The sequence below is a fragment of the Capra hircus genome, chromosome 5 (assembly GCF_001704415.2).
Source record: "Capra hircus breed San Clemente chromosome 5, ASM170441v1, whole genome shotgun sequence".
Taxonomy (NCBI): domain Eukaryota; kingdom Metazoa; phylum Chordata; class Mammalia; order Artiodactyla; family Bovidae; genus Capra; species Capra hircus.
This window is the reverse complement of record NC_030812.1, coordinates 108277511-108289251: the sequence shown is the minus strand read 5'-3', so window position 1 is coordinate 108289251 and position 11741 is coordinate 108277511. Positions and strand designations below refer to the sequence as shown.

Here is an 11741-nt window from a genome sequence, read left to right as displayed (position 1 = left end):
TTGTACTGTGAGCCCATCACAGAAGGGAGCTCGGGGCAGCTGAACAGAGTGAGGCAGCTCTGCAAGAGCAGACGCAGACAAACACTCAAGACTGGGTTTAAAAGCATGGCGTACATGTGCAGCACGCCATCATCTGTGGAGAAGGAGGAGCTGAGCATCAGAAGTTACATGGGAGGATCCAGGTGGCAAGTGGTGGGCAGGGAGCGAGGGGTGCGGAGCAGGAGGTAAAGACACTTTTCCACAGACACCCTCTGTGCCTTCTCAGTTTGACACATAAAACATCGTTTTTAAGACCATGAACACGTGAGCAAACATATCCATGGTATCACCTGCACAAAGCCATGAAATACGCCCTCAGCCCCTCTAGAGGTAGCACCGTGTCCTCCCCCTACTGCCCACCCCACCCGTGACGGCCCACGCAGCCCAGCTGCTCCTTACCTCACCATCTCCCCAGTTGCCTCTCAGCCCCGAGAACCCAGCTGTATCTCAGAACCAGTGGAAGCAACCCACTTGCTGGGGCTGGGGTGGCACACGTGAGGATGGCAAGCTCCAGTGGCTGGTTTTTGGGTACATGAGGGGCACCGTGAGCAGTGAGGGATGTGGATTGTGGAGGGGCTCCTGTCTTGGGCAAGCTGTAGCCTGGGAGTCACTTCACCCTGGGGTCTCCATTTCCTTAACAAAGAAGGGGCTGCAATGGGGGAGTCTTTCTAGACCACACACCAGCAGGCCCACCTCATGGCCACTTCTCCGGACCCTTGCGTACTGGGTGCTTTGAGCGCAGGCCCACAGAAACACGACGCGAGCTCTCTGTGCAAGCTGAAACATTCTGGGAGCCCCACAAAAAAAGTGGAAAAAACAGGTAGTAACAGATTTTATTTAGTCCAATATATGCAGATTATCATTTCAATATGCCATCAATATAAAAATTATCGTCTCCATTCTTTTTAGCTCTATGTGTTTGCAATCAGTGTATATTTCATATTTACACAACATCTTGATTTGGCCCAGCCACACTTCAAGGGTTGAAAGGCGGCTGAAGCTAGTGGGGACCTCCCTGGTCAGCACCGGTGCTGGAGTGACCAGGTGGCCCGCCCTTCGCTTCAGATGTCATCAGGCTCTGTGCTGAGGCCGGCCAGAGCAGCAGCTGCATTCCCAGATAAGGCCCAGCCACTCGAGCAGTGGGTCCAGCTCCTTGCCAGATGAGGAGGGCAGCTAGGGCTGGATGCCAGACAAGACTGCAGAGCACCAGGCGAACAGGAAGCCAAGATGCTCGAGGCCTGGAGCAGGGTCACACAGGCTTTGGGGCGACAGATGTCAGGGTTTCCACAACACAACCGCCCTCCCCCACACCGAAGCAGAAGCTGCTGTCACGTCAGTTACATCCACTCATTCTCTGACATGCCTCTGAACACCTTCTAACCCCCGGCCCTCAGCCGGGCAGTGAGGACACAGCCACCTCTCATGGGGCTCCTACCCGGAGCAGGAAGCTGCTAACACTGCCCTGGAAGCTCATTTACTCATCCAACTCACCCAGAAATTCCTGTGAGAGAATCACCTTAGAAATGAAGTTAAATCACTGCCCAACAGCCACACCCCAACGGGTGGGAGGGCAGCCTCCCCGCACTTCAACATTGCAGTCACACACCCCAGCTTCAGAGGCCCCAGAATCCCACAGTCGCAAGGCATGGGGCCACCACTGCAGAAAGCATATGCAACGGGCCAGGAGAAGATTCCCAGGGGCAACCCACCAGGCAAGAGGGGAGCTGGGCCTCCAGAGGATCAGCAAGCACAGAAGGCAGAGGTGCTCAGAAATCCTGGAGGCCAGCGGCTGGTCAGGCCACACGTGAGGTGGGGATGTTGGCCAAAACCAGTGCCCACGGTCCCTACACTCCGTAAGAACTGGGGTTTTACCCTCAGGCCAGGGGAAGCCGCTAAAGAGTTCCATCTGTGGCACGAACAGGACCAGGTTTTAAAAATCACTGTAAAGGAGAAATCCCCAAGTCTGATCGGCTTCCTTTCTCTCAGCATGTTTTACGACACCCTAGGACTTAACCTCCCAGGGCCTGAAGTTTACTCACTCCATCATTTTATGAAAGCGATGCCCCTGACCTGGAGCTCCTGAGGGTCTTAATGCGAAGCTGATAAGCCCCTGGTTTTCCTGGCCTGCTAGGTGCCTCCACCCCTCAGCCCCACAGCAATGGCCTCCACGTCCCCGCACAGAGACAGGGAGGATTCTTGCAGCCACTGAGAGAAAGCACTGCAACATTTCAGCTGCACAATCGCAGGGCCCTACTGTCTCCCGCCCCCAGACGAGGAATAACATCGTTCACTGCCTCCCAAGCCTCCCCTCTGCCCAGCCCCCTCCACACATCCTTCCAGCTCCCCTGATTATCCGCTCCATTTTCAGTGCATCAGCTTTGGAGGCTGGCCTATTTTCCAAGGACAGAGGAGCAGAAACACTTGTGTGTTATACGAACAGCAGAACATAACTGGAACAGGACACAGAAAGGGGGGAGCCAGCAACAGGGCGTGCCAGGGATGCAGCAAAGCTGAAGGAAACAGCGAGGCAGAGCACGCTCCATCACCTTGAGGGCGGCGGGGGGCAACAGGTGGGAGAGGGCACAGACACCTCCCCACGCAGCCCCGCTTGGCCACTGATGGCTGGAACACTGAGCTTAGCCCAGGAGGCAGCTGCCAGATCCCCCTACCCAGTTAGAAGAGGACCTGAGGCTCAGGAAGCCACACTCAGTGTGAGCAGAGGGCAGCCCACGGCACATCTCGGGGCTGGGCAAGGAGTGGGGAGTGATAAGCCAGACTAGACTATGGAGCCTGTCCCGGGGACCACCTTCAGAGCTGTGTTCCATGCAAGTGAAAGGCCAAGGTCCCCCAACCAGGACCTTGCTCTGAATTTCCAGCTGCGTGAACCTCTGGCCTGAAAGACCAACCCCTGCCTCTGCAGGAAGACGGATCGTGTCAAGGAATGCCAAGGAGGAAGCACTCCCTTCCCACAACCCCTCCTCTGCAGGGGCCTCTGCAGGGCTGTGCATCTTGTCTCCACAACACCTGCCAGGCCCACCAGAGAGGGGCGCAAAGGGGAGGGTGTTGAGGTAGCCTGACACGGTGCCCCTGGAATTAGGCTGGCCGCGCTGGCAGGGCTCATTCAGCTGCAGGAAACAGGCTGCCAAGGACGAGCGACTCTGCTCCTCCGGCAGGCTTCAGGAGCAGGGGGTTGAGGCGAGCAGGGAAGACCACTCAGTGCTGGATGGGAAGCCGGCAGAGAGGAGGAGACACAGCATCACGGATCCGCTGGAAGATCTGAGCCAGCTTGTAGAGGAAGGGCAGGGAGCGCGGAGACGCTGCAGGGAGAGGTCAGTCAGTGCCTGCCCTACCCCTCCTGCCCGCCACGTGGCCACTCCTCCCCCCAAAACTCTCCCACCTGCCCCTTCCCCTCCTCCCCTCCCAACAGGAGAGAACTTCCCTTTCTCCAGAATATAATCTCTGGGTTGTATTTTCTTTATGTGGATGAGAGAAAACTTCAGTTTGCTGAGAAAAAGATCCAAATTTATTGTTTTAATCTAACTTTTTAATACTAAAAAATTGGTAATGATGGCTGCCTATATGTAAATGAATTTGGGAAGAGACTTTTCACTACATTCCTCTTTGTACCTTTCAAGTTTGAAGCCAAGCCACAATAGTACCTCTTTTTATCATAAGTTAATTATATTAACAATAAAAGTAAAAATAGCCTCTTTTGAATGAGAGCTGAGCTGGCTTTGGTTTGTTTTTCTTTATTTGAATTACTGATTTTTTAATAGACTTTCTTCCTTCTTAAAAAGAAATATGTTACTTTTAAGAAAGCTATTCCAGTCCACCTTCTTCATGTCCTCCTGGGCAGGTTCTAATTGCTGCCAGCCCTGGGCTCTCACCAACCTGCATGGACTGTCCTGAGTGCTCCTGGAACAGCCCTTTGCCATCCCCACTCAGAAGACCAGGGTTCTGAGACTGAAGTACTCCTAAGAACCACAAAAATCTTTCTAATTTTTACTAAGTCTCTGGAATAAAGTAAAAGGTCAGAGGGTGGACAGGACTGAACACAAACTCCTCAGCTTTCCAAAGGGCTAACCAGTGACTCTCTCCTCAAGCAAATGGAGCTGTTCAGAGGGATCTCCTGCTCGGTACCAGCCATGGGGTCAAAGGCACAAGCTGAGCTGTGCAGAAACAGCCCGTGGACAAGGAAAAGGGAAGTGGGGACGCAGCACGATTTGGGGATAAAGCAAGAGCAGCAGACAGAATGTCTGCGTGACCCTGGAGCAGTCACTTCTCTCTGGGTCTTAGGTTTCCCAACCGAAAAAGAAAACCAAAGTGAAGGGATTGAAATGAAGGGTTTCCAGTTCTCCTTTCAGTTTTGAAAGTTATACAACCCTAAGTCTAAATTCATGAGAAGAGGTTAGGTTATAACTCACACAAAGCCACACACAGAAAAGTTCATGAGTGAGCTCCTAACCTCTGGCCCAGTGCTCACAAGGTCTGAGGAATTCACCCTCGGGAAAGAGCACAGTAGAAAACAGCAAGAAATCATCAAAATGTTCAGAGGTACCACCTCATACTGGTCAGAATGGCCACCATCAAAAGCGAAAGTGAAGTCACTCAGTCGTGTCCAACTCTTTGCGACCCCATTGACTGTAGCCTGCCAGGCTCCTCTGTCCATGGGATTTTCCAGGCAAGAATACTGGAGCGGGCTGGGCTGCCATTTCCTTCTCCAGGATATCTTTCCAACCCAGGGATCAAACCAGGGTCTCCCGCACTGTAGATAGATGCTTTTACCATCTGAGCCCCCCTCCCCACCCCCGGCCAAAAAAAAAAAGTCTACAAGCAATAAATGTTGAAGAGGGTGTGGAGAAAAGGGAGCCCTCCCACACTGTTGGTGGGAACGCAAATTGGTGCAGCCATTATAGAGAACAGTATCGAGGTTCCTTAAAACTAAATACAGCTAGCATATGACCCAGCAACCCCACTACTGGGCATATATCCAGAAATAAACATAATTCAAAATACACGTGTACCCCAATGTTCACAGCAGCACTGTTTACAACAGCCAGGACATGGAAGCAACCTAGAGATCCTTTGAGAGAGGAATGGACAAAGATGCAGTACTCACACAGTGGAATATTACTCAGTCATAAAAGGGACAAACGAAATTTGTAGCGACATGGATGAACCGAGCGGGTGTCACAGAGTGAAGTCAAGTCAGAAAGAGAAAAACAAGTGTCGTATATTAACACATATATTGTGCAATCTAGAGAAGTGGTATGACCTTATTTGCAAAGCAGAAACAGAGACACAGACGTAGGAAACAAATGCATGGGTGCCACGGCGGAAGGCGGGAGCGAGTTGGGAGAATGGGATTGGCATACATATACTATCAATACTACGTGCAAAATCAAAGCTGACGGGGACACGCTGTGCAGCACGGGGAGCTCTACTCGGCGCTCCAGCGGCCTGAATGGGAGGGGGGCCAAAGGGAGGGGGTATATACACACACAGCTGACTCACTGTGCTGTGCATCAGCAGCTAACAACACTGGAAAGCAACTACGCTGCAATAAAGATTAATTACACAAAGAAATAACAAGGAATCACTGAACTGTTCAAAAACAGGGCACTATAAAATCAATTATGGAAGTTACTGAAAGCTGGAATATTATTTAGTCGTGTAAAGTTTTAAAGCCATTTTTTTTTTTTTTTTTTGGTGGGGGGAGGGCCACAATTCATGGCTTACAGAATCTTATTTCCTTGACCAGGAATCGAACCCAGGCCTTCAGCAGTGAAAGCATGGGATCCTAACAACTAGATTGCCTGGAAATTCCCTAAAGCCATGTTTTAAAGAATACTTATAGGGGGATGAGGAACTGGAAGAAGGCTGTCAAAAAGTCCTTTTAGTTATAAGATAAATAAGTATAAGGGATGTAAGTACAACATGATGAATATAATTAACACTGCTGTATGTTACATACCAAAGTTAAGAAAGTCCTAAGAGCTTCTCATCACAAGGAAAAAAAATTTTTTATCTACATGAGAGGATAAATGTTCACTGTACATACTGTGGGAATCATTTCATGATGTATGTAAGTCAAATCATTATGCTCTACAACTTAAACTTATACAGTGATGAACGTCAATTATATCTCAATAATACTAGAAGGAAAAAAAAGAATATTTAACAACAAGCAAAACTGCATCTACATCCAGAAAAAGACTAACGATTACAGCAGCTGACTGAAGGGTGATTTGTTTTCTCCTTCATACTTTTCTCTATTTTCCATATCCTCTAAAATATACTTTTCCTATTGTAATTGTATTTCTACAATATAATATGTTTTAATTTAATGTAACTTTTTAACACATTATGATGAAGCTTTCTTTTTCCTTTTTTAATTCTGAGGGGACTTCTTGGTGGTCCAGGGGTTGAGAATCTGCCTGCTAGTGTCTGATCTCTGGTCTGGGAAGACCCCACGTGCTGCAAGGCAGCTAAGCCCATACACTGCACCTACTGGAGCCCGAACGCTCCACAGCCTGGGTGTGGCACCACAACTGCTGAACAGCCCCTGCTTGCCACAACTAGAGAAAGCCTGCGTGCAGCAACGAAGACCCAGCACAGCCAAAAACAAAATAAACAAACCCTGAGGCTCTACTCAGAGTTCACGCCAGACGTCCAGAGTCGACAAGGCAGAGGGGACTTTCTCCAGGACTGGTCTCTCCTTCAAGGTGGGCTGGCTCCAGTTTAGGTCCAGCAACAAAACCCCCAGGAGGGCTCCCAGGCCCAGCCCTGGTCAATCGCCCTGTCCTGGGAGGTGGGTGGGGAGGCAGGTGTCCTCACTCACCTGGATCAAACCTCAACACCAGGAGGCAAAGGAGCAAGGCGGCCAGCAGGCTCTTACTGAAGGGCAGAGAAAAGAAGTGGCTGACTGCAGAGTCCCAGAGCTGGCGCAGCAATGTCAGCAGAGACAGGAACTTGTGGGAGGAGGAGCCTGGTGGGGAGACAGAGTAGAACTTCAGTAAAGAAGCAGCTTCCCAACTCTGAGCTTTGAGTATAAGTCGAGCCAAGACTGGTTTCCTCATGCAGTCCACAAAATGGTTGGAAGGGAGCTCCCAGGCATCCAGAGATGCCTTCAGCACTGATTATATCAGAACACCAGCTCCATCCAAGAGGACTGTAACGACACCAGACACCACCGCCACAGGAGAGGGCTCTGACTTCACTAGACTTCAGCTCCACAGGAGAGGGCTCTGATGTCACCAGATACCAGCTCCAGAGGAGAGGGCTCTGACATCACCAGACGCCAGCTCCAGAGGAGACGACTCTGATGTCACCAGATACCAGCTCCAGAGGAGAGGGCTCTGACATCACCAGACACCAGCTCCACAGGTGAGGACTCTGATGTCACCAGACACCAGCTCCAGAGGAGAGGACTCTGATGTCACCAGACACCAGCTCCAGAGGAGAGGACTCTGATGTCACCAGACACCAGCTCCAGAGGAGAGGACTCTGATGTCACCAGATACCAGCTCCAGAGGAGAGGGCTCTGACATCACCAGACGCCAGCTCCACAGGTGAGGGCTCTGATGTCACCAGACACCAGTCCCACAGGAGAAGACTCCGACGTCACCAGACACCAGCTCCATCCGAGGACTGTGACATCACCAGACACCACCTCTGTAGGAGAGGATTCTGATATCACCAGACACCAGCTCCACGGGAGAGGGCTCTGACATCACCAGACACTAGCCTCATGGGAGAGAACTGTGATGTCACCAGACACTTGCTCCACAGGAGAGAACTCTGATGTCACCAGACACCAGCTCCACAGGAGAGGGCTCTGACGTCACCAGTCACCACCTCAGTAGAAAAGGACTCTGACATCACCGCACCAGCTCTGTAGGACAGGACTTCAACAGAAATGTCAACTTAGCTGGGGAACCTGGTACATCTGGTGTTTAACAGCTTCACAGTATTCTTCATATTCTGGCCTAAGATATACGCACAGTTACACAGCAATAATCCCTGATGATCAGTAAAGGCAGAAAACAAAGGGCACCTCACAGGCACAGTGAAGAATCCCATCTGGGACTGAGCACAAACATGAACGCCACCACCAAGCCCTGAAGACACCCTGGACTCGCCATCCGAGCGCCTCCTCCCCAGGCACTGGACAGGCAGAGGGTCGGTGGAGTTACATGGCGTCCCTGAAGCCAACAACCTCCTGCAAAGACGTGACCCTGCCTCAGCAGGTCCCTGCTCTCAAGCACACGAAGAAAACACCTCAGAGGTAGGATCAGTCTCCCGAGGGCTGAAAGTCCTCCGTGTATGCCTATTCTATGTGTCATGAACAGAGAAAACAAAGATCAGGGGGTTAAAAACTACCAGGAGGAAAACTGCAACTCAGCATCAGGAAGAACCTCCCCACACAACCCTCCACAGCTGAAAGGCACTGCTTCAGGAGACGGTGAAGTAACATCTCGGCCAGGCCAGCACAGTGGCGGCAGGTCTACTGACAGGAGCCCACGGAGGAGACGACTTTCAGGAGACAAAAGTAAGGCTCTGAGACCTGCACCACCTGCCTCCCAAAGCCAACTGCAGAGGGGCTGGGCTTTCGAAGCACCTCAACAGATTTCTTATCCCGCAATCTGGAAGTTACTCATACAAAGCATTGTTCCCAAGGCCCAGGAAGGTCATGATGGACCCCACGTCCAGGAGGAAGCCCTCAGCTTCTGCACAGAGGGCTGCAGAAGGACAATGTCCCACCTTCCTGGTTTAGTGTCCGCGTCTCCTCAGAGCCAGAGTGCACATGTGTCTGCTGCTGCCTCGCTGCACTCACGGCCTGAAGCGCGTCCAGCCGCTGTTTCTCGCTGAAGGCTGCAGAGCCCACCACCAGCTCTTCAGCCTCTGACAGGAGGCCCAGAGGAAGTAGCACTCGCTGCAGGTGAAGTTCTGCTAAGGATCTATACTCTGGAAGGCCCTGGTTGTCAGGGTATTGAAGCCAAGCACGGACTCCATCCAGCATGGCTCCAGGCTCTTGCATTTTGCTGTATAAAAGAATGCTGCAGCCCCAAACAATCCAATCCCAGAAAAAGAGTGGTCAATGCTTCACGGTTTGTTAATTTCTCATAACCACTAAACTCCTCCTACCCAGACCCTCCTTTGTGCCCTCAAGTCCTTCCCTAAGGGACACTGACACGGTAAGAATCAGTTCTTAGAAGCAGCAAGCAACTCTCAGCTCTGGCACCCCCACTTCTGGCACCCCACTTCATGTCTCCCATCCCTTCCTCTTTTCCCTATCCCACTCCTAAATTCCTTCTTCTTCATCTTTTCATGCATATGTTTTGAGTCTGGAGGGTGCCAGGGGGATGGGGGTGGGGGACAGGGAAAGTATTAGATTTAAAGGGAAATGGTATGGAAAGAAAAAGAGGAGATATGAGAACTGAAGGGGTGTGCTGTGCTTAGTCGCTCAGCCATGTCGGACTCTGTGTGACCTCATGGACTGTAGCCCGCCATGCTCCTCTGTCCATGGGGATTCTCCAAGCAAGAACACTGGAGTGGGTTGCCATGCCCTCCTCCAGGGGATCTTCCCAACCCAGGGATCAAACCCAGGTCTCACGCATTGCAGGCAGATTCCTTACTGTCTGAGCCACCAGGTGAGCTGAAGAATACTGGAATGGGTAGCCTATCCCTTCTCCAGGGGATCTTCCCGACCCAGGGGAAAACCCTCTTGCTCCTGCTCTGATTCAGTGGGGAAGCAGTAAGGACCTAAGGACCTACCACAGTTCCAGGACTTTGGGGGGCAGCCTCTCAGGAGCCTGGTAATATTGAAGAACCCAGGACAGGACTTCCCGCCAACGATCCATTTCTGCCAGGGCCTGGATGCCCACAACACACAGAGAGCATTTCACCTCCAAGGAGCTGTCAGCAAAAAAGCCAATTTGAGTTCAGAAGTGGTTCCCCTGCACTGCCATTCCCACCTTTAGCCTGGGACTGTTCTTTACCAGCTCCCAAGTCAGTAACCATTACCTCTCACCTCCCCCCATCCCCAGTATTCAAGAAGGCCTCACAATTATGACCCATCTCATGAGCCCCAGCAAGAGAAAACTGCTCTTTGCCCAGGAGCTAAACGTTTCTATAAATCTAAAGGCCAATCAGCTGCTGACCAGCACATGTCTCTGTATCCAGGTAAAGTCAGGGTTAACCAACAGGAAGCGTTCATTTACTCCCAAGGGGAAAAGAACAGCCGCAGTACAGATGTGGGTGGAAAGAGGACCAGCCCGAAGAGTTCGCTTAGTGAAGAAAGGGCAGAAGCAGTCTCCGCCAGAGCGCAGCATCAGAATCACACCCTCAGCCTTATTAGCACCCAGTCTTCACCGACCCCCAAACACTCAGCGAAGGCTCCCCAGTTCATCCTTCTCTGGGGCCAGCTTTGACCAGTCTACCCACGCCCTCCCTAGTGTGACCTAATCCAATGAGCAACGCAGGACCAAGATTTCAATTCTTTGATCCAGTCCTACAAGAGGACCGGAACACGACTCCTGCTCTGAACCCCAACCCGAGGAGTGAGGGGGACTACTTCGGGGAGGGGTGCAAGGAGAGGACGTCTGCCACCAGCTTACTGCAGTAATTTAACACATCAATTCTATCTTCCCATTAGACCACTCTACCCTGGTATAGGGAGAAAGAATTGATCGTGGGGTCCCACTAAACCCCGTTCACGTCCCGACGGTTTCCTCCCCGGAGAACCAGCACAAGGTGAGTCCCTGCCTCGCGGAAAAGCATCGCGAGGAAAACAAGGAATAAGGATCACACAAGCAACCAGACTGCAGGAGTGCTGGCGTCTGGAGGTCTCCCACTGTCCCCGGAGGCGAACAGAGCCCCTGACATACGCGCCCGCCGGCTCCTCCGCCAGGCCCTGCCAGGCGCGTTCGCAGGTGCGCAGCGCCGCGCCGAAGTCCAGGTGCACCACCAGGAGGTCGGCCGCCTCCTCCAGCAGAAGCGCGGCCGCCGAAGGGGCCGGGACGGCACGCACCGGCTCGCTGCTCCGCAGGGCGCCCCCGAGCGCCCTCAGCGGGGCTGCGGAGGTCGCGGGGTCACTCTTCATGAGTGCGCGCCAGGACGCAGCCCTCTAGGGGCGCGGGGGGTGCGGTGCAGTCTGGGGAGGAGGAAGGGTGGTCCTCACAGGCTGCTCTGGCGCGGGAAAGCCTGGCGCCCTCGGATTTGTGCAGCACTGAGTCCCTGGGCAGCCGGTCCCACGACAAGGACTGGGACCCCGGCTGCAGTATGGCCGCCCGTGGTCTCCTCAGGTGCAGAGCCGCCGCCGCGGGGTCGGGGGCACAGGGGCCGACATCTTGCCAGCGCGCGCAGGCCCGGCCGACGCTCGGCGCCCGGAGGCGCAGGGCATTCTGGGAGGTGTAGTTCCGCTCCTGGAGCTGTCGTCCTCCCGGGCAGGCGAGGGACTTCGGACTACAAGCCCCGGCAGGCCGCGCCCCGGAAGTTGTTGCGGCGAGAGGAGGCTCGCCGACGGAAGGCGCGGACCCCGGTACGAGTGGAGGCGTGGGCCTCCGGCACCTGCGCCCCAGGTCTCCGGGATGCAGCCCCTTCGGCGGGCAGTAAAGGCAGTCCGTGTGCCGCCTCCGCCGGGCCCCCGTCGTGCTCACGGTCAGTCCACAGTGGGACTCCGAACCTCTTGCCAAATAGAG

The 11741-nt window shown here is 53.1% G+C and overlaps 1 protein-coding gene across 1 annotated transcript; it reads right to left on the bottom strand.

Moving 5' to 3' along the window:
• PEX26 (peroxisomal biogenesis factor 26) lies at positions 848–11444 on the bottom strand. The gene is made up of 5 exons (XM_018048725.1): positions 10929–11444; positions 9817–9957; positions 8803–9098; positions 6881–7027; positions 848–3356 (listed from the first exon to the last, which is right to left on the bottom strand). Exons 1-5 carry the CDS (start codon positions 11141–11143, stop codon positions 3253–3255), a joined length of 903 nt encoding a protein of 300 aa, XP_017904214.1. The 5' UTR covers positions 11144–11444; the 3' UTR covers positions 848–3252.

Coding starts and splice junctions, on each gene's coding strand:
- PEX26 (XM_018048725.1), bottom strand. CDS start 11,143: ATGAAGAGTGACCCCGCGACCTCCGCAGCCCCGCTGAGGGCGCTCGGG. Junction 9,958..10,928: donor GCGGAGGAGCCGGCGGGCGC/GTATGTCAGGGG, acceptor TTTTGCTGACAG/CTCCTTGGAGGTGAAATGCT. Junction 7,028..8,802: donor GCGGACACTAAACCAGGAAG/GTGGGACATTGT, acceptor TCTCCCCACCAG/GCTCCTCCTCCCACAAGTTC.